This window comes from Vanacampus margaritifer, chromosome 6 (genome assembly GCF_051991255.1).
Source record: "Vanacampus margaritifer isolate UIUO_Vmar chromosome 6, RoL_Vmar_1.0, whole genome shotgun sequence".
In the NCBI taxonomy this organism is placed as follows: Eukaryota; Metazoa; Chordata; class Actinopteri; order Syngnathiformes; family Syngnathidae; genus Vanacampus; species Vanacampus margaritifer.
In genome coordinates, this window is record NC_135437.1 from 22,650,891 (window position 1) to 22,673,102 (window position 22,212).

Here is a 22,212-nt window from a genome sequence, read left to right on the forward strand (position 1 = left end):
CCATTAAAATGTGATTTATGAGGAGGTTAGACCATTGGTCGATATTCAGAGTTTGTTTATTTTTCCAGTTAACAAGAATTGTTTTTTTAGCGATAGTAAGGGCTACAAGTGTAGATTGAAATTGTTTATGTGGTAAGTATGAGTTTTCTTTTGTAATTCTTGATAAACGGTAGCGTTTCTTTGCTGTTCTCCATCTAAAATGGCATTACTATTCGCTTCTTTGATTAATTCCAAAAAGATTTCTGTTTCGTCGTCCCCCCCCAAACATACCTACTTTATCGTCCGACATTGCTTTGGGACTACAATCGTTCGTGTGACATAAAAGCCGGTCAAAACATGCGACGTGTATCCGGTCTTGCCAGCGGTTATTCGCAAAACCTGTTTCCATTGCCAAAATTCGCATTTTTCTTTTTTCGATACACTTCAAAATCCACCCCCTCTAAGTGTAAAAACCTTTATGAGAATTGTGGGCGCTTTTTTGAATTTGAAGCGTTTCCAGTCAGTTTTATTTTCACATTTCTTGAAAATTTGAATAAAAATGGGTGGATGGAAAACCGACTATTATTTGGACATGGTGAAAATTGCATATTTACCTAAATTTTAAAGACATTTAAAATGAATGAATGAATGTGCAAAACATATATGTATCATGTATTTAGATTACGTACAAAAAAAGGGTCAACATATCAGATTGAGGATTTCCGAATAGTGTAAAATAATCTTGAATGTGAATATACCCTAAAGCCAAATATGATGAATATCATTATACATATGTGGAATATTAGTTCAGAAATTGCATATGATGCAGTGACCAACATGTCCTAAAAGGATCTACTGTGATTGAGTCTAGAAAACACATTAAAAAAAAAAAACTCAGTTTAAGTGTGTCAGATAGAAAGAGACATTCAAGACAACTCAATGTAGTATATTAAGGATGACTTGGCATGTACAGTAATTTAAAGGGCACATTCTAAACATCTTCACCTGTAGATTATGGTGCGTGTTAGCCTGCTGGTTATTACAATGAATCTCTGCTACATAATCGCACCAATCCACTATTATCCACCTTGTTATTCTCGCTCCCTTTTACACACATTTATGTCCTAATTTTTTGACGCATTTCTTTAACAAGTACATCACGTTACCCTTGCACGTCTCCTTCCTTTCTATTGCAGTCTATTTTCTTGCTGCCAGTGGGGGGTATCTTTAGCCACAGATATGTCTTTCACAGTAAGATATTACCGTATTCTTTTTTTTTTCTTTTTTTCTTTTTTTTTGCTCACCTGCAGCTCATTCTACCTTTACTGGAACACAAAACCACCATTAATGACAGTGAGGTGTGGGGAAAATGGTTTAAGGAGTCCTCAGAGAGCATACATTATGTTTTTGCTTAAGTAGAACATACTTTCAACATTTTTTTTTTCTTGCATGTTTTTCAGAGGCAGCATAACAATCACCAAATATGAAAGATGGACACATATATTTAGGTCAAGATTAAAAAAGGCATATTGTGTTTTTGTTTTGTTTTTCCCACACAATGTTAGTTCGCCGTCATCTTAATAAAATGGGTGGCGCACGTTCGTCAAAATATGTCCCTGTTAAAGTGAGACCATTTGTAACAGAATTTGCTATTTAAAAAAAAAATTGGGGGGGCTCTTTGGAGTTTCAACATGCAAACAAAGGGGATCTTTTCTTTACAAATGAAAGCCGAAGTGTAAGTGCTGAAAATGGTAGTCCATAAAATAAAGTCTACATTGACATTTTCGTGCTTCTTTGGCCACGGATTGCATACTAAGAATTTTTTTCCCTCGTTTTTGCAGCTTGTGAACAGCAATCAATTTGATTTGTTTTTATTAGGAGTGTCAAAATTAGTGTGTTCATTTTGAGTTAATTTAAGGTTTCTTTAATGTCACAAGGTGCGATTATTGACCACTTGTAAAGCTTGTATCGGGGGAATCGCAGTCACAACGCAGCACGTCAAAATTTAGCAGTAATAAATGTAATAATCATGCAATATTTGTGGAGAATGGAGTCAAGTTTGTTTTTTTACAATTTTAAAAATGTGCAAAATTTCACAAGTTAATTCATGTTAAAGATTAGATAGCTTAATATGAAAAGAAAAATGCACTGAGCTGTCAGTACCAACGTCTTACAAATGCAATTATGCCATTAGTGGCAGAAAAATTATCTCAACACAAATCAATATCATATTTGTTTTTTTACAGTACAGTACATCTTTTTTAATATTTTTACCTCAATTTTATGAATCAGTGACTAAAAGATGCAGACATATTTCTATTATTTTAACATTGTTTCCCACTTTTATGTTAACAAGAGTATGAAAACATAGGAAACAAATATTTTATTGTACATTTACATTTTACATAATGTACACTTAGAACAGATATAACATTTAAGATGAATCGCGAGTTAACAATTGAAGTCATGCAATTAATTACGATTAAAAAAGTAATCGCTTGACACCCCTAGTTTTTATGCTAGGTTGTTGTGGCATAAACATACCCTATTTGTCTTATATTTTTGTCCAAATGTTGCTCGTCTCTTTTAAAGATTTCACACACCTTACTGTGCCTCAGAGAACAGTAAATGTCAAACTCCATTAGGAAACCAAACTTAACAATTGAGGAGAGGTTTTGCTGTCAGTGTTTAATGCTTTTCAGGCCTATTGATGCTGACGCTGGCCAATTAAGGCTGCTTGTTGCCGACAAAACATTTACATATCGCCTCGTCGTGCTATAACTGTGAAAAATGTCAGCAAACATTGACACATCCAGCAGGCACAAAGCAGCAACAACATTTATTTGGATATACCTGATCAATATGAACGAGATATCCTATTCATGATGCACACCAGCTGTTCACTAAAGTGTGCCTGTTGCTGAGCAGGTGGTGTGCACTGGCTTTATCACAGCATTTTCGCTGAAGCAGCTGACCACTCCTGCTTAGAACACAGATGATGAGGGATTTGGGAAAAGACCAAAGGGGGACTTTGAGATCCAACAAGCAACACTATAAGATTAAATCCGCAATAAGACTAAAAGGTCAGGCATGATAGTCTTCAGATGAGAGTAATATCGAAGATGACTAATGGATTTTGGCCATGTAGCGCAACCAAGCTAGGTCCCCACGCAAGACTCCATCAACTGAGTGAGAGAGAAAGAAGTACTTCAGATCTAAGATCTTAATTCATTACTTATAGAAGTCCCGATATGACGCAGTATCATAAAGAATTCACTAGAGAGCACTCTACTTGCAGAGAGAAGGCCGAGGGGGAGACACAGCTGGTGGCAGCCAGAGGACCATCTGCTCATTATTAGATTAGTTCAAACGCGCACACGCAAAGGCACAAACACACATTCTAGTTACTGTGTGTCCTGGGGACCCTAGGGGCTCTTAAGCAGTCTCTTGTGGACACTGGCTGTAAAATTTTACTTTATTTTGAAGTTTTTCATGCCTGCCCGCAGTGCCCGTACGGGGTGGAGTGGCAGCTGTCTTGAGTCTTGACTCATCTTCCTGACTTATATTTGGGGCGTTTATATTGCTGTCATATATCATATTATTGCCACCAATATCAACACGGCATCTTGAAATCACATTCAATCGCTAATTAAAGATGCTAAAAATAATAATTATGCTGACACTGACACACGACGCCTTTTGTCAGCATTTGCATCTAGTGGCTAGCAGCTACCGCTAAGCAAGTGCCGGGCTACTTTTCAGTAATTTGCTAAAATGACTGCACACTTTTGCTGACAGCCTGACATAGTTTCAGTTCCTACTGCTCCAATTTTTTTTTTTAAACAAACCTGGCTTACTTAATGTGGTGTTTTAGCTGGCAAAATCGCTAATGTGGTTCTGACAACATTTCGCCTCATGCCAAAAATCTTACTGTCTACAGAGAAAAAAAATGAACAATTTAAATTTAAGTGAGAAAATAAAGTTAATTATCTAAAAATGACAACCAGTTGGTCATTAATTATTAAGTGAAATTTGTGATTTTCTCTTGTGTATTTGTATGTACTATATATTATAAAGAACAAAAAGGAAAAATATATATTTTTTTAAAATCTGAATACTGGATTATTCTATAAAAAAAATTTGAAGGATATCCACATACCAAAATATTTGATCGCTGCAGCCCTACTCCTGCTAAGCAGTATTGGGTGTCTTCCAAGAACACACTGTGTCCAAATCCACAAGGCTGGGTCCTCCGAAGGCCGAATTTATCGTCTGCATGACGCCACTCCCGGCACGACTCAACAGCACGCACAGGTTTATGACTGATTTACACATGAATGGATTGTCGGTCAATGTGCAACTGACAAGCTGTATTGACAATTCATTCATATTTAAGTCCGTGCGTGCTGTCAAGTCGCGTCGGGAGTAACATCATGCGGCCTTCGGAGGACACAGCCTTGTGAATTTGGACACAAGCACATAATTTTGTGTTTCAGGAGAATTGGAATTGCACATTTGCTCATGGTGAGAATACTTAAAAAGTACCTGCACTGAGGCCATGTATACACATAGCCGGGTTTTTTTTTTTTTTGCAAACGGGAGATATTTTTCTGCGGCTTGCCCTGTCATCCACACGTCCGCGGGGATTTTTTTCATTACAAACAAAGTTTTTCTAAAAACTCCGGCCAAAGTGAAGATCTGCGTATTTCTCCAGCTCCGCGGTCACGTGCGTCCGTCAGTAAACGAAGTTTTGCGTTGTCCTCTACACGCGTCACTCAATCACATACCTCAAGTTGTTAAAACTTTTCTTTTTTTAAGGCGGCGTGGATTCGCTTCCACACCGGGGAGAGACCATGTTTGTATGTATGTGTGTGTGTGATGAGTAAGTGGGGAAAAAAAGTTGTTAAAAAAGAAGTGAAGCTTTTTAAGATTTTGTATTTATCCTCTTTGTTTTCCTCTATGCTCCGTTTATGATGTACTCATTGACTGTTTACAAGTATGTTTTTAATTAATAATAAAAAAGTCTATATATGCATATCAGCCGCTGACAGTCCGTACTTGTGTGACGTATGGTGAAGTGACGTCAAGAGATGAGCAGTATTTGGCTAACTACTGCCACCTAGAGGCTTGTCATGCATCTCATTGTAGGCCCAATTTGTGGAAGTGGCGTCGCCAGGTGGCTGATTGGATAGGATTTGGGGAACTGTTGCCATCTTAAGGTCTGGAATTGTTATGAGCGTACTTAAAAATGCATTAATGCGGTTAGCTGTGGATGTTTTATTTTCTACAAATGTGGTGGCCTGGACACTATTTTTTTCTACACCCAGAGGAGGGAAATATCCGTTTTTAAAAATACCCTGCTATGTACATGGCCTGAGTTTTTTCTTTACTTTCCTGAACGCCCGGTTCACCTCTGTCTGAGCATCATCGGTGTCTCAAACTAAAAATGCAGATTAGGGCAATTTCTCCTTCGCGACGCAAGTTGAAGTTAGCCAGCTCCATCCAGGCTTTTGTCGAAGGTCTTTGAGCAAGGGGTTTGAAGTGTTCATTGAACATTTGATCTTCAATGAATGGTATGTGGATGAACACATTCCACCAAGTCTCTTGAATGTTCCTCAGACCAAGGTGGACTTCATGGAACTCAGTTACCGGTACTTTCTTTATAAGCTCTTCGTTGTCTGCAGTTTCCTTACTTTGACCATGGCATGCCCAATTTTGCTGGATAGTGAGGGAATGATTAAGTTTCTTGGCTCACTGTCGGATATATCCACTTGTCACTTTTACAAGTTCAACCATCTCGAGTCACTTTTGTTGATATCGCCTATACTTTTTAAGGGGGTGACCTTCATTACCTCCCATCACTGTAAGTACTTGCACACACACACACATTCTCAGTGTCACAGCCATTCTGCAACTTTCTGACAGCCGTTGCACTCTGAAATACGGATGAGTATTGTTAAGATTTTAATGATACTACTTTCTTAGGCCCGGTACACCTTTAAGGATTTTTTTAAACCTTAAAAGATTCTCTTATCATTGGCAGAACCCTCACACATAAAGATAAAAAATATAAAAAAAATTGGGCATTTAACAGTTTTGGTCAATATGTGTGGGGTGCCCCAATAATCTCAACCCAGCTCCACACACACATAAAATCTATTTTCCACCACCTGCCAATAATCCAGTAATCCGCAGTGGTGTGCCGTTTGTGAACGTTTCGTTCAAAAGAATGAATCTTTTGAGTGAACACTCCTTGAAGTGCTTTGTTCTTTTTTCAAGAGCTTTGCTACTTGACAAAATAACTGTACTATAGATCAGTTTTATAATTTCCAAAGTTCAGAACCTGGAAGCCATTTATTATTGTTACATTATTTGTTCAAGTCAGCCACAATTGAACTGTTTTCAATAAATCAGTAGCATACTGAGAGATGATCTGGCCTCTTAGGGTTAGGCCTTTATTTGTGAATAAAGTCAAATTGATTCATGCAGCTAGTACTGACTTCATTGCAAAATGCATTGCTTTGTGGAAACAAGTTGTTCTATCTTGCTACACGATGTAACACCTTGTAAATTGAGAACATCAGGTGGGAGCCAAAACACCCTCAAATTAATTATTTGAACAAATGCTACTTGCCTTGAGGTGTTGCTGTTAGTTAGTCACTAAACAACTGAGTTTAAATGGTCAAAGCAAAGTATTTATAACGGCCATGTGTGAAGAGTAGTTGAGCATCAACAAACTACTCCAAGTAGTTGCTGATTGTATTGGATAGCTTATCATGGTAATTAAGCAAGGTTTTTTGTTGTAGAGGGCAAAAAGGGTGAGGTGTTAATTTGTGGTGGACAACCAATCTGGAGGGTCATTGAGGCATTACTACTACAGTGAAGACGGCAGACAATGACTTATGAAAACAACACAAACAGTCCAATTTATGAATGAGCATTCCACATGAAGTGATTTAACAACGTGGTGTTCATTAGGACTCACCATACATCTTTCCTTCATCCGACAGGATAATTTTCCTTCTTCCGCATGGCGGGTAAATGGCAAGGGCTTCTTGGAAGCTTTGCTCAATGTCAGGGCTCCACACCCCTTCAGGGTCCCCGTCCATTGTCTTGTCTCCTCCAGAGTCACTCATTCTGTCCATGTCGTCCCCGGGACTCTCACTGCCACTCCAACTGCTGCGTTCCATCTTGACAAACAAATTTGTTTTTAAAGGGTAGACCAAATTGATTATGATCCAAAGTATTCCCCCAAAATTGGTTGGCAAACCATAGAAAAACGAAAAGTTGGTCAAAATCCAAGGGAAGTTTCCAGGAAGCCTATGGAAACAAGACAAAGGAAGGACATTTTTATGTGATGTACGTGGAGAAAATGAACAGCTCAAATGAGTCAAAATGATCAATTGTCATCATTATTTAGTAACCGCGATCCTGATAAACAGTCTGTTATGTTCTGACGTCTGGTACGAGGTCAGAACATCTGCTTGTAGGCACATAAAGTCTGTCACTGTCATTGCAATAACAGAACAACTAGAATTAGGTTTACACTTAATTTGGCAATAACAAAGGCCAGTTTCCAAATCAACTAAGATGTAAAAAGGGTTATTGGTGTCAATGCTTTATTAGCCCAGGCCACTTCTAGTTCGACTCACAGAAGCCGTTACAGTTGTCGTTCAAAATAAAGGTTAACTTGGAAGATGGGTGTTGTTTTCTGAACTCTAAATACTATAAATTCTCAAAATAATGACAGTTTTTGATTTTTGTTTGTGAGACTGAATTCCCACACACTAAGTGACGCTAGACTGGCAGAGAGAAAGAGAGAGAGAGAGAGAGAGAGAGAGAGAGAGAGAGAGAGAGAGAGAGAGAGAGAGAGAGAGAGAGCGCTCAGGCTTGCATTATGGGCTGTCATTGCCATGACAACAATGCACTGATTGGCTAATAACTACCCAAATCCGGAAGTCACTTTAGTTTATGCACAAGAAACTATTTTCTAATGCGTGATAATTTTGCTTTACTTTTGAGATGTATGTGAACAGTTGAATACCCAAGACACTTGATTCGCCTTTAGTGAAAGTTGATTATTTTTATTTTATTGGGTAATACTAAGCAAGAAAGAATCACTGTGATACTTAAAATAAATGTTTTGTAATACATTTTTTAAAAAGCCCCCAAAAAATTGCCACCACGCATGCGCTGTGGATCTATGACTTCCTCAAAAAAAAAAGAATAAAAATTCTGGACCTTTTACATTTTTAATTGTGAGCCCCTGCTCTAAAGAAATCCTTTTGGAGTGCAGAGTAGACCCATCTGCCCACTATCGAAGGCACATTATTGCTTCCTTTCATTAACAACAACAACAAACAAAAAATATTTTTAAAAAAATCACAATACATTAAGTAGAGCAACAAACACTACACACCGCAACTAGCGGATAAGGAGAAACAAAACAAGGGGTTGCCAGCTGCCTACAATTCTCCTAAAATCCCCTACGGTAAACAGCGGGGTTGGCATAGTACGCCACACACACACACACACACACACGCAGACACACACACCAATGCACAATTGCAGTGCCAGCTCCTTGGGCAAACATGTCATTTTGTCAGGGCTCAACTGTTCACACTTCCCATGCTATGTCCCTTGCCACAGCATGAACAAACAGTTTGAATCATGTGTGTGTGGGGGGGTGGGGGGGGGGATTAGCACATGAACATACATGCAACAGGAGCATGTTACATTCGGCTGCATGTAACGGGGTCCACGCACTTCAGCAGTGCATGATAACTCAATAAGAACAAACAAGGCCGCAAGGGGGACTTGGACTCCCCAGAACATGCAATAAATGAGATGTGCTGTTTTTACGAGCGTTTGTCCTCTCGTGCCCCTTCCGCGCTCATTCTGTTCACTTCCATTTATGTTTCCTCTCCAGATTCCTGCCCTTTACTTCCATCCCCTCTCCTGTCCTGCCCTAACACCCTCTAGTTTTCCATTCCAACAACAATCCATTCATTCAGAAGGCTGCATGTTGTTTCCACTGCGTTGACCGTGTGAGTGACAGGTGTGCATGTACAGCTGCATGTCTTCAAGTGATAATATACCCAGCGGACATCAATCACCACCAGTGTGAAATACGACTTTGGTCAACATTGATTTACATTTCTAAGAATAGTGATTAGCAAAGATGAAGAGCTGGAATTGAGCATTTAAGCTGCAACATTAACATTAACAGGGATGTGATTTGACCAAAGTGAAATTATCTGAAAATTTAGCCGGGGGTCTGGGGGCCGCCGGCACCTAGCTAGGTCCAGGGCAGTGCCCTGGTGGGGGGACAAGGGGGGGCTTCCCGGAGCTCATGGGTTTTCCGTGTTTTTAAGTACTTTCAATGCACTCACATGACAAAGAAATAGACAAAACAACAGCATAAATTTTCAATGTATATTGAACTATCCCATATAAAATGGCAGTTTTAGTCAACTCAAAATCAGTCACATTCAAAAACATTGGACTGCCTTTGCTTTTAAAAACTATCACTGAGAATATCATCATATCTAACTAATGTGATTACTAAGTTAACACATAAATAATGTTGAAGAGTTCAAATTTCATGAACAAATAATTGTATCATGACCAAATGAAAAGTAACTCATATTAGAACATACCACAAATGTCTTTGTTATAGCAGAAGATGTTATCTGTCGGAGTCATGTGCATACACAATGAACTACAAAAAAACAAACAAAAAAAAAAACGGAAATTTAAAATTTTTATTTTTGGAGATAAAAAAAGCGAAATTCCGCGAATTAGTGGAAAAATCACATCCCTGCATTAATGAAGGGATTGTCTGAACAGAAATCGAGACAAAAAAAAAGGAGAGCAATGATGATGACATGTCAAATCGGTAAAATTACCGAATGAACAATACTGAGCTCTCCAGAGAAAAAAAAAAGAAATCGAGACATCTCTTTTAAGTCTTTGTTTTGATTATATGACCCACAAACTCAGTCCTCATTAACCTACAAAAACAGGAGATTTGACACCCAATGTGCGCTTTCATCCCCGGATTCACGTCAGAAAACTCTGAAAAAGAAACCTTAAATAAAAATAAATAAATGAACTTGCGAGTGCCGCTCTGTGACAAAGTAGCCCGCTAAATAATACACAGATATTTTGGCAACCAATTTCTACCACTCTTCCTGTCAGGATCACAAGGGTGTTAAAAGCCAATCAGTTGATTTAGAGCCCCACTAGTCTACACAAGCCATTCGGATTAACATTGCGTTTCTGGAATATGAGTTAAGCAATGAAATCCACCCATTTTTATCCATCTCTGGGGGTAGCCATTTTCACACTTGCTATCAACTGAAAATGACGTTACGGACAGTTGCTAAGGTCTCAGGCAACGGCCACGACTGACCTGTTTTCTGAAGCTGAGCCGTGATTGGTTGACAGTTCATTTCATTAGCACCATGTAAATTGCAAGACGATCGGCAACTTGTCTCTCCTTGGAAAGAGGCATTTTAGCACAACGGCCTAATGTTCTAAATCAATCCATTTTTGACAGAAACTTGACAATCAGCACAAGAATTCCATGTTTTTGTAACTGATACGCGCAACATATTAACCCAGCCATCTTGAATGCATCCCATGATTACATTGCATGTGAACAGTTATTGACCAATCAGAAGTTAGTATTTAGGGTCAGACTCATGACATCTACGTATAGCAACAAGAATTCACTTGAGCTTATATACAAAAAAAATAAAGACGATTATGAAATTAGCAAAAGGGAATTGTTAGCGTCATACTGCGGGAATTCCCCGCATGGATATCTATGACCACGGCAAGGTAATGAACAATTGCTTTGCTATTGTTTTGAGATCATAGCTGACATCATCATCGTGTACCTTTCACAAAATGCATTTCTTGGACACTTTGCGATGTTCACTTCATAAAGGTTAAACTTTCAATCAATGAAAGAGGAGTTGCTTTCAATTATAAAATCTCTATTTAGAACATTTTGACCTACTTAACTCTTTGACTGCCAAAAACGTTAAATAACGTTTAGTAAAATCCTATGGAGGAGTGCCAAAGACGTTAAAAGCCGTTTTTTTTTTCAAAACAGAGGTGTAACTAACCATTTTCTATTGTTGATTATTGAAAAACGGAATAAGGTAGAAACAAACTTTTTTTTTCTGATGAAAGATGAGAGTCCAATCTTTCATTTGGTAGTATGTGTGTTTCCATAGTCCAAACACATAATTTTCTGTGGACCTTGAAAGATCAGTCAAAAATGCTTAAATCGGCTGGCACCCACGGCATCCCTTTTCTGAAAACGCTTGGCAGTCAAAGAGTTAAACAATTTTACGTTGTGTCTCGGAATCTACATGCGTGAGTTCCGACATTTGTTGTGTTGTCATACTGTATGTCAAGGCAGGCACATCACATGGTTAACACATAGCACTTTTATATATATATTTTTTGACCTTTCTCAATGTGAGGTGAGCAAGTTTTCAATGCTATATATTACAAACTGCTATCTACCTTTGATTTGTCCACTTAACGTATCAGGATGATTTTGTAACCAATGCGTGTTTGAGAGCTTGTAATGAGTTTTGGGTCTTTGGAATTGCTTATAATGAGGATTATTGACGGGGGCAAAAAGAGTTTTCATGCGCTTCTCGCATGCGAGGGGCCCTGTAACAGATGGACGCTGGAGAGAAACATTAGTCACACAACAATCAACTCTGACTACTGGGCTTCATATCCTGAGTTACCCCTTCTTCTGTGTGTGCGTGTGCATGTGTGTGCGTGTGCATGTGTCGTCGTCAGGCAGGCCTGGGACACTCCAGCCAGGACAGCAGGCTTCATGGTGTCAGTGCCAAACCCTCAGCAGAACACACGCAGGGCATCCAGCCACAATCCTGCAGCTGCCTTGGACCCTCGCGTTCTCCCTTGGTGTTCTTTTCTCTAGTTTGTTGCAGCACCTCTACAAGCCAAATACATGTATGGGTTTATGTGCATGCAAAGTCCATGGCTAAAAGCCTCCTTAGCCAGGATTGTTTTAATCACGTACAATACTCCTTTCCCTCCACTAATTCTTCTTATGGACCACTTGACAGCATCTGTTTAAACAGTTTCCAACATATACACGCACAGGTTCTATAAAGGCGGGTTTTCCCATAATCCACAAAGCAAACAAAGCAGTTCTACTTTTGTCACGCTTAAGTGCTTCCTTGAAGATGAAACTGAGTTATTCTGAGTATGTAATATTTTGTCCAGTCGAATTTTGCCTTCAGATCAAGGACCATACTTGTTTTACTGATTCAGGCGAGCTTCCATTTGTCTTGCCACTTGCCAAATTTGCAAGCCAAAAATTGTTCATGTACAGCTCATGTTTTTCAAACAGAATTTATCCAAGAATATTATCTCTACCACTGTTGATGTACTTCCTGTCCCTGAACCTCACATTGGTCTCAAAAGGGATAACTCATAACGCACATAAAATCAATTTCTCCTTTCTCTGATGTTGTCAAATTTGTCTGTGGACCACTGCTTGTGCTGTAAGATGTGGCAGCAAAAATGTTAGGAAAAGACTACTAAAACAGCTTAAAAGTACTTACGATTCATAAGAAACTTTAAATGGTGGCAGGTATGTGCTAACTCCCATTTAACATGAGTTTGAACGTGATTTATTAATTAAACCACATCCTTAGTAATCAGAGGGTGTGCACACTTGTGTAACCACATTATCTGGGTTGTTTGTTTACTGCCCCTCATGAAAAGATGTATTCTTTTTTTCAAGGACAAATACTCAACAACAGTGATAAAAATAAATGATAAATAAAAATCAGCAAATTTACTGGTTACACTGTCACGGGTGGATGAAAATTTTAGTCTCACTGTCTGTCAGTAAGGTGGGGGCTTTAGGACCCAGATGCGGGAAGGCAGAGCAAGGAGGCAGAGGTGCAGTCCAAAAAAGAGGTTTTAATTTCTAATCAAAAAGCTAACTTCAAAGTGCAAAATAAATGGAACTAACAAAACATGAAGCTAAACATGGCAAAACAACTTAGGCAAAACTAACAGCATGACATGGATCCTGATCAGGCAAAAAAAGGTCAGCGTGACGTGGCGAATGACTTACGATAGTGGCAACAATGAACCGACACAGACAGGGGGGAGACAACCGACTAAATACACCAACACTAATGACATAACAAGACACACCTGGCTGAGGGCACTGATTGGATGACACATGAGGGTAATGGGGAAAGGTGGACACAATCAGGGATCAGGGTTGACAAAGACACCAAACAAGGAAGGGCAAGTGACCTGAAACGAGAGGAGTCAGACTTTTCACAATAAAACAGGAAATGACAAGACAAGGGGAAAACACAAGGAAAACCGAAGCTAAACATGACAGGGAGTAAACAAGACTGAAAATAAACATGACACTGTCTTAAAATTTTGTAGCAAAATACCACCATTTAGGGGCAATCTGGAGCCCTGCAAGCATTAGAATTAAGACCTAATTTTACTGTGGAAATGAATCAATAGTCAGTTCTGCTATGACTATCCAAGTAGATACAATGAATTGGAAAAGCATTAGGAAAGGCTGGCAAGATACATGATACGATGACAACAATAACCTTGTAAAAAAATCATTGTTGTCATTGTTTGCCATTTGATTGTTTAAGGCTTTCATGTAGAGACAAAAACAAAATCTAGCTTCATGCGGACGTGCAAACTGAAAACATGTGGCATTGATTCCAGGCCAGGAGTTGGCAATGTCATTTTGTATAGAAACACTCAAGAAGCTACCTTACTTTAATCTGCCCTCAATTACAGGGGATGTGTTTAAGCACAGTACAGAGCTCAATCCAGACGTTTTTACTACAGGGCCCCTAACCTGTAATTTTAGGGGTGTAAATGGAAAATGGCCGCACACTATAAATCAACATGTGTAACTGGTCTAATTTTCCCAATTTTTACTACATTACTGATAAATAGTTTGAAGTGTGTGTAGCAGGCGTTTCAATTCAAGCATCGTTATATATATTTTGAAATACCGGTACACAAATTTACTGGTTGCACATGCATGAGAGTAAGTACATTAAAACTTAATTGCACTTTAATTGTCTCAAATTTTAGGGGCATAATGCAACAATGTAGGGGCAGTCCACCTATTTCCAGAGTCCAGACAAGAATTTTCAGGCTCAAAAACACACTCTAGATCCACTCACATTTTCATGCTTTTCACATCATCACTTGGCTGGTACTTGTTCAAATGATACTTGTTCAAACGGTAGCCTACAGTTTCTTACAGGTTACTTTAAATAAACTAAGCACTTTTAAGGCCAAATGAGGCCAACTCTAATTCACGCATTTGTTGTCATAGGTCATAAACAGCACAAGCGCTAACAATCTCAAACAGCAACATTGAGCAGCCATAGACGCAACAAAATAGATGAACAGGCTTTTGAGGACGGTCAACATGACACCGTTTATGTGAATCTAAAAATATATATATAAAAAAAAAAAGTTTTCCTGAAGCAAACCACCATTTTTTTCCTTATCTTTGCTTGGGTATCTTGAAAAAAATCCCCCAAATTCCTCAAAATCTTGTAAAAAGTGTATCGAAAGAATAGCCGCCCCTCTAGCTTTTCTTTGCTCATTTAAGTATAATGGGCAGGTGTCCCAATACTTTTCCATATGATATGGATCTGTAAGGTTAGGTTGCTGTTTCAATAAAATACTTTATTAATTCGCTATTTAGAATTAGAAGTGACTTGATGTTTTCAGAAGATCGTGGAAAAACACAAATAAACAAGTCCTTCATGCTTCCTCTGTGCTAATACTAACCGAATATTATGAGTGAAACACTTGCTTTTTTTGTGGTGAGAAGACTTTGATTCATTGGACACTCATTATACAGTATACACCATGTCTTAATTAGCGCTGAAGTACACACACACACACACACGTCATGGTAATTGGTCCCAGCCTGCACACAAATGCAGTGATTGGCCTATTTTGTGAGAAATGTGAAGAGCAGTTTAACTCTGGTCAACGTGTACTTTTTTGCTGAGTCAGAGGAAGCCATTATCTATCCCTTTCCTTATGGATAGAATGGGGGAGTATGTGTGTGTTACATACACACAGAACCACACGAAAACAATAAGAGGCCAGGGGGGGGCGGGTACACTAACACCATTTAATAGGTGTGAATTTAGGAGCATTGGCGAGACAGACACTGGTTTGTATGTGTGTGTACATGTAGGGCTATTTCAAACACAATACAATAGTAAATCGACAGTACGGTACCCCATCCGTCAACCATAATTAGATCCTCTTCCATCTAATATTTGCATTCACCCAACCACGCACACAGTACACATCTGTTGCCCATTATATCTTGATCATTGCTTTTTTTTTATTCAGATTTAATGCAGACAATGAGGCGGAGGCCGAGGCTGCTGTAAATCTTGAAAACATGCTATAGTATCCATGTGTATGTGCAGTCGTTTGTTTATGAGCCAATCTTAAAGCTTTTATCCAATCCGGTCATTTCCTGTTCCTCTCTCCCAAAGCAGTATAAAACAGAACCGGAATTGACGGTTAGCAGAAGAGCGACATGACCAACATGATCATCAAGGTAATCAAACATGTAGTTAAAAAGAGCCAGCACAGAACTGAAAGATAACACCACCCACACAAGGATATTGTGGCTGTTATGCCCCCCCCCCCCCCCCATCCAACCTACTCCACAACTGAGGTCATGTATCAGTTTAACATGTTTACTGTATAACCCTCTTGGCTATCTAGATGTTACCGAGCAATTGGAGGCCAACTTATTTGTTACATCGACAATGAAGATCCTATACAAACGATGTTGTATGTGAATGTTTTCTGGCTAGCCAAGGTTGAGAAGCAGGCATGCACAATACCTATGCACAAAAACTGCTTTTTTTTCCCCACAGCTACCCATAATTTTCTGCTAACCAATGAATGTGACATCATGTTCTCCCAATATCGGTCTGATGATCATGCAGCCCCTATTGAGAAGTCATGTGATGATCAGGAACGTAATGTTAAAATGTATCTTAATCCTATAAGCCAGGGTTTTTCCTGTGTACGAAATTCAGAGGCGGCCACCTTCAGCTGTGTTGATTGAGCTCAGCAGCAACGTATTTTAACTGCAGTTGCAGTGTTGCGGCATTATGGAGGCGCTATATCAACAGCAGTTCCCCGGAAAGACCTGAAGCAACAACCGAAGAAGAAACAGCTTTCTTTTTCTTTTTTTTTTTTTTACTTCAATGTACCGAAGAAGAAACAGATCATGGAGCAACCGTTTCACACGCCCATTTCTTGGTTGCGAGGCAGAGGTGACGCACTCCAGCCATCGCCAAAGTCATAAAAACACAGTATATAAATAATTATAAAGATAATAGTGTTTTACAACAACGCTGAACTATATTTACAATTTAATATGTACTAGTGGATCAATTTTTAATGATTGTAATGAAAAAATGGCAAAAATTAATGGCAACTTTGTAATAATCTAATTTCTCATTTCTAGTCCCTGATCGTAAAATGGCTGCAGGACGGTAGCCGATAATGATATAGGTCACCGCCGCGGGTACCGATACCTTAAAATAAGACTGGTATTGGCACCGATACCTGGTATCGGTAGTCATCCATCATAGTCAGGATGATAACACCTCTGTCTCATTTTGAGCCAGGCCAATTGCATTTTACAAAGAAATATCAAACTATTTGAAAAAGGTGTTTCTCAAGGTGTGTTTCTCTCAATTCTCAGCTCTTCAATAGAAACACCGGCAGGTCGAAATTGTACTTAATCGAAATACTACAATATCGCTTTTATTTTTGCGAAAAAACTGTAATGGAAACGCACCTTCAGGCAACGAGTGATTGCTCAGCTTGGATACTTTCAGGTGTTAAGATTTGCAGAAGCATAAGAACAACACCTCCACGCTAAAAGTTTTTTTGTTATACTCGCACTTGAGGCGACAGCGCAATTCGTCCCAGCGTTTGCTTTCATACTTGTGCGCAACCCACACGCGTTGTCCCCAGTGGTCGCCTGGTGGGGAAACCCCGAACCTGTAGTTTTTGCCATCCATTTGAGAACAGCTATTTGCAACCTTAAAATGCATTTTATTAAAATGGGTCTTTGAGTTTTTGAAATAAAACAAATAGTTCCTTTTTTTTTTTCTTTTCCAGGAGAGCTCAGTATTGTTCATTCGATTTGACATCATCATTGCTCTCCTTTTTTTAAAAAAAAACAAAAAAACAAATAAATTAAAAAAATTTAATAAATGTTTTTTTTATTTATTTTTTAAATATATATACATACTGTATATATATATATATATATATATATATATTTTTTTTTGTATGTGGGTGAGTATGTGTATGTGCGTGTGTGTGTGCGTGCGTGCGTGCGAGCGTGTTTTTTAATGGGCTTTAGGTGAACTGATGAATACACCATCAGTTCACCTAAAGCCCATTAAAAAAAAACCATACTAATAATATAATATAATAATAAATTGCCAAATGCAGAAACATCAATGTAAGTTATCACGATGTAGTGGCTCTCGCTAACAGACAGAATTAAGTAACCGGAATTAGGTTAAAAAATCCAAAACAAATAGTTCCTGACGGGAATTTATTGTATATTTGATTTTCAGCAAAATGGTATTTTTTAATTTTGAAAATCTGATCACCCTAATCTGTATCTGTATAACAGGGTGGAGTCAAGGCTTCTTGGCTATCACTACCTCCAGACCAGCGAGAGTTGCGTCACAGGCCGCTTACCAACCAGTCAGGGTTGCCAGAAAGTGTCAAATATTCCCTACCATGTAAAGCATTTACTTTTACTGTAAAATCGGGAGATTAGTGGGAGAAATAATTGCTCATAATTCTGGAACAACGTGAGATATATGGTTGAAATTTAGGCGTCTGCCACGTAAATCAGGAAAGTTGGCAAAGTATGCCTTCAGCAAGGCACCTAACCCCCCCTAGACTCAACTCAAAGACACCTGCAAAGGTTTTTTTTTTCCAGAAAAAAATAGATCTATATTGAGTGAATAGCTTATAGTGTTAAAACTAAAATCACAGACTGCTCCTGGAGTGTCTCATCATTATTATTATTTTGACATTTCAATGAAGGTCATTCTCATAACTATTGGATGACAATCCAAAGTGACGCTTGAGACTTGCTTTGTTAGTTAAAAAAAAAAAAAAAGTATTTAAAAATCATGCAGTGCATGTATGGTGTTTTGAAATAGAAATGCAGTTTGAAGCACACTAGAAACAGGTTAATAATATGTTGCACCTTGACTGACACAGCAGTTAATGTGCCGGTACAGAATAGAATTCAAAGGCAAAATCTTTGCTCCTTTATTTGACATGAATAACGTTTTGAAAAGATATTTTTTTGTTTTCATTTGATTAAGTCCTATACAATAATAAAGACAGCAGAGTTAAAGACTGACTTGTCACTCCCAGGTCGAGTGAAGACAACAAAACCAAGGTTAGACTAGGAATGACTCAAGCGACAGAATGAGCTGTTTCTCAGCTTAGTAAGGTTCATCATGTCAGCTCGGCCAGCCGGGAAAGTAAAGCAAGATGGAGCTGAAATCCCCACTTCCTGTTCGCCTCATGCTGGGTTCAGGAAACAAGAGGTTGATTCAGGCTGCCCAGTCAGGGTTAGTCACTCTGCAGAATCAATCATAAATCACCACAACAACACATATAGCACAAACGTGTTTTTTTTTTTTAATCCTAAATGGCCTAATATTAAAATACTGGACAATGAAAAATAGATTACTAGCTGAAATGCAGCTAGTTTAAACATGTACACAATCTTTAAAACAGTTTTCCTGCAGTTAGGAAAAATAACTTTTATTGCCACAATATTTTTTTTCTGAATTTGTTTTGTGTATGTTAATTCTTTTCTTTTTTTAATTGTGTCTCTCTACATTTAGTTTCCAAAAGCTCCATTAATTAGCTGCGAGGCAAGGCAGTAAACACTACCTGTTGATCAAGACTAACAGGAACGTCGATCATAAGGCTTTTCAGGCTGATTAGTGACTAGTAAACAGCTATAATGTCTGCTACGGTCTAAGACAAAAAGTACCGAATCAGAGCCGATATGCCAAAGACAGCCTAAGAGAGGTGAAGAGGTGCATTGTGGGTCAAAATTCCTTAGTGGCTATTGGAGACAGACTGAAAGACAGACAACTACAGGAGAGGAGTGACAGGGTGCCGGGACAGTCCGACAAGCTAGCACAGGCTCTGCCGGCCTCCTGTAGCCACATGCTCACCCCCTGCCCCCATGTCCCCCGCCCCTCTGGAGCATACGAACCCCTTTCTCCCGCCCCCACCCAGGAGGATGTCTATTGTTCCCCCTATCCCCTAAACAAAGCCTACCAAACTCCCACACCAAAAACCACCCTCCCCTTTTACCCCACCTTACTCCCGTTGCCCCCCTGCACCCCTCAGATCCCACCCACTCACTCAACATTGTTGTACTTATAAACTGTCTGCTGCTCCCTAAATTTCATTACATATACTGTAAATATATGTATATATATTTTAATATACTGCATATCAATCAGGGACCAAATGGATGGTTTAGCCAAGAACATATAAGAAGTGAACCCTTCCCAGAAACCAGCATAAAGAAGATCTTTTTTTTTTTTTTTGTAAATTGTTTTATTGTGATCCTAATTTGCAAATCAGTGGCCATCAGGGACCCTTTTTTTCTTACAAGGGTTAATTCCCAGATTTACTGTATCACCTGTTGATGTATATCAATCTGAATAACTCATTATGAATGATTCTGCATTTTTACCACTCAGACTATATCTGACATCTTAGAACAAAATGACAAAAGTCTGGATGCCAGATTTTGTCCTTGTGTCAAGAAATGAGACGACAGATGACACAAAAGGGGAGCAGCTTGCATCGAGCAACTCCGCCATACTGACACCGCATTGGTTTGGTACATGAACACACACACAAACATGTGCAAGTACACAGCGGTTGTGACTAAAGCACACAGAGGCCATATGGTGCGTCCTCATACACCGACGCCTGTTGCTGCTGCAACAATAGCTGCCTGGCCAGGACAGCAAGAGGCAAACACATACACACACACACACACACACCAACCAAATGGTCGTTAGTCAGCCGGCCTGCGTTGCTTAGACCCTGAACAAACGCCTGGATTTGCATTCTGCACCTCCCTTTATCGTCCTCCCCTTTCTCGCGCACACTCACAGGCACATACACACACGCTTCCAGTCTACAGGTGCACAGAGCACTCAAAACAGATGTCAACGGAATGAAGAAGGTGGGGGTGGAGAGGGAGGGCAGGAAAGGCGGGGGGTGGGGGCGGGGGGGGGTGTCGTTGGGAGGCTGTTTGCCCAGGGTGACTGAAAAGCTTTGTACACTCCCAAGCCTGGACACAGCAAAGACAATGACCCAACACACACACATACACAAACACATAGTTACACTTTCACAGCTAATTCATCATTATAAGGAACAGATGATAAGAAAATGTTGATTATAAATTCCCAAATACCAACAAAATTGAACTTTAATTTTAGACGAGGAGCAAAAAAATACCGCATTTAAAGAAAACATGAAAGCATCACTTTGTCTTATTTTAATGATCAAACTCCTGTTAAGGCTGTTAGCATACATATTGATCAGAGGCATCGCTCATGTCTACATGTGATTAAAGGGAGGTCAACCCAAAAATGTTCTTTACAATATGATCTATAGGCTACAGCCCCATTAGTCTAAACAGAGTATTCTGAAAATACTGTGCTTGTGGAATATGAGTTGAGCAGCAAAATCGACTCGTTTTTATCCATCGCAGGGGGGCGGCCATTTTGCCACTTGCTACCGACTGAAAATGACATCACAGTTGCTCAGGTAACCACCAGTCCCAAATCACCTGTTTTCTGAGGCTGAGCCATGATTGGTCGTTACCCGAGCTGAGCCACGAGCAACTGTGATGTCATTTTTAGTCGACAGCAAGTGGCAAAATGGCCGCCCCCTTGAGATGGATAAAAACTGATTGATTATACTGCTTAACTCATATTCCACAAACATAATATTAATCAGAATGCCGTGTTTAGAATAGTAGGGGCACATACAACGCATTATTGTGAAGTAAATTTTGGGGTTGACTTCCACTTTAGGTATGCTTAATTCAGATTTGTTTTTTTTTTATATAATTATTGAAATGCAAACCTCTATTTGGAAAAACAACCAAGAAAATGCTGCCAAATGCCCATCATTAGTTCCATCAATATTGTAATGCCTCTGCTACTAAACCTGTCCCACTTCAATTACAGTCTCGAATGTGCGATTAATTGCGACAAATGCGTGACAATTGCTACAGATTGATCGCAATGTTATAAAATGAGTGATAGACACTGACAGCTGTCAAGTCTCACAATGCCTGACATTTTTTTTTAAATCTGTGGTCTCTTAAATATCTCATTTAGTATCTTTTTGTGAGTAATTTTGTTAAGTGCTGCTGTGTCTCATTTAACATTTCAAAGTTTTATATACCTGTACCTGCAATTTTTTTGTGTTTCATTTTGGTATCTATTTTTGTCATATGTACATTGTATGCTACACAATATAGTGAGAGTATTTTACTATGGATTTCTGAGACCATTATTAAAGACCCACACAAGAGCAAGTCAAGCAATGGCTCAAAAAACTAGGTTACTTTAGGTAACAATTGTACATTCAGGTTCCCAGTGACAAACATTTTCCATGCAAAATAAACTGAATATTCTCCATCCATTTCCTGCACTGCTTGCGAGGCTATATCCATGTTGACTTTGGGTGAGAGGTGAGTTACACCAGTCTATAAAACAAATGACTTGAATTGTATTTCTTATCCATAGCTTAACTACAGACTTCTGTTAATAAGTACAGTGCACGGGGATCCTGACATGCATTGTCGCATGTATGACAAACACACAGCCATTCCATTGCATGTCAAAATAACAGTAGCAGGTGATTGTTAGCTTATATTGAAGGATACTGACTATAAGCACAACAATTAGTGTTCTTTTCTATATTAATTCAGTGAGTTCACCATGTGATAACAAAGTTTAAAAGCGTTCCACCCTTAGTTTTTTTGCTTTGTTTTGTGACTGAACGGTATTTACTATGCGGCCAGTG

General features: G+C 39.0%; 1 protein-coding gene across 2 annotated transcripts in view; it reads right to left on the reverse strand.

Moving 5' to 3' along the window:
- LOC144053230 (transcriptional enhancer factor TEF-1-like) overlaps window positions 1–22,212 on the reverse strand; it is a 45,397-nt gene that overhangs the window by 22,380 nt on the left and 805 nt on the right. The window contains exons 2-3 of one of the 2 annotated variants that reach the window (XM_077567440.1): window positions 7,250–7,299; window positions 6,965–7,169 (exon numbers count right to left, since the gene is read on the reverse strand). In XM_077567440.1, coding sequence (XP_077423566.1) covers window positions 6,965–7,169; window positions 7,250–7,252 — 208 coding nt within the window. In that variant the 5' untranslated portion in view covers window positions 7,253–7,299. Of the gene's footprint in view, window positions 1–6,964; window positions 7,300–22,212 lie in introns of both variants that reach the window. The other variant, XM_077567442.1, reaches the window with a different exon arrangement.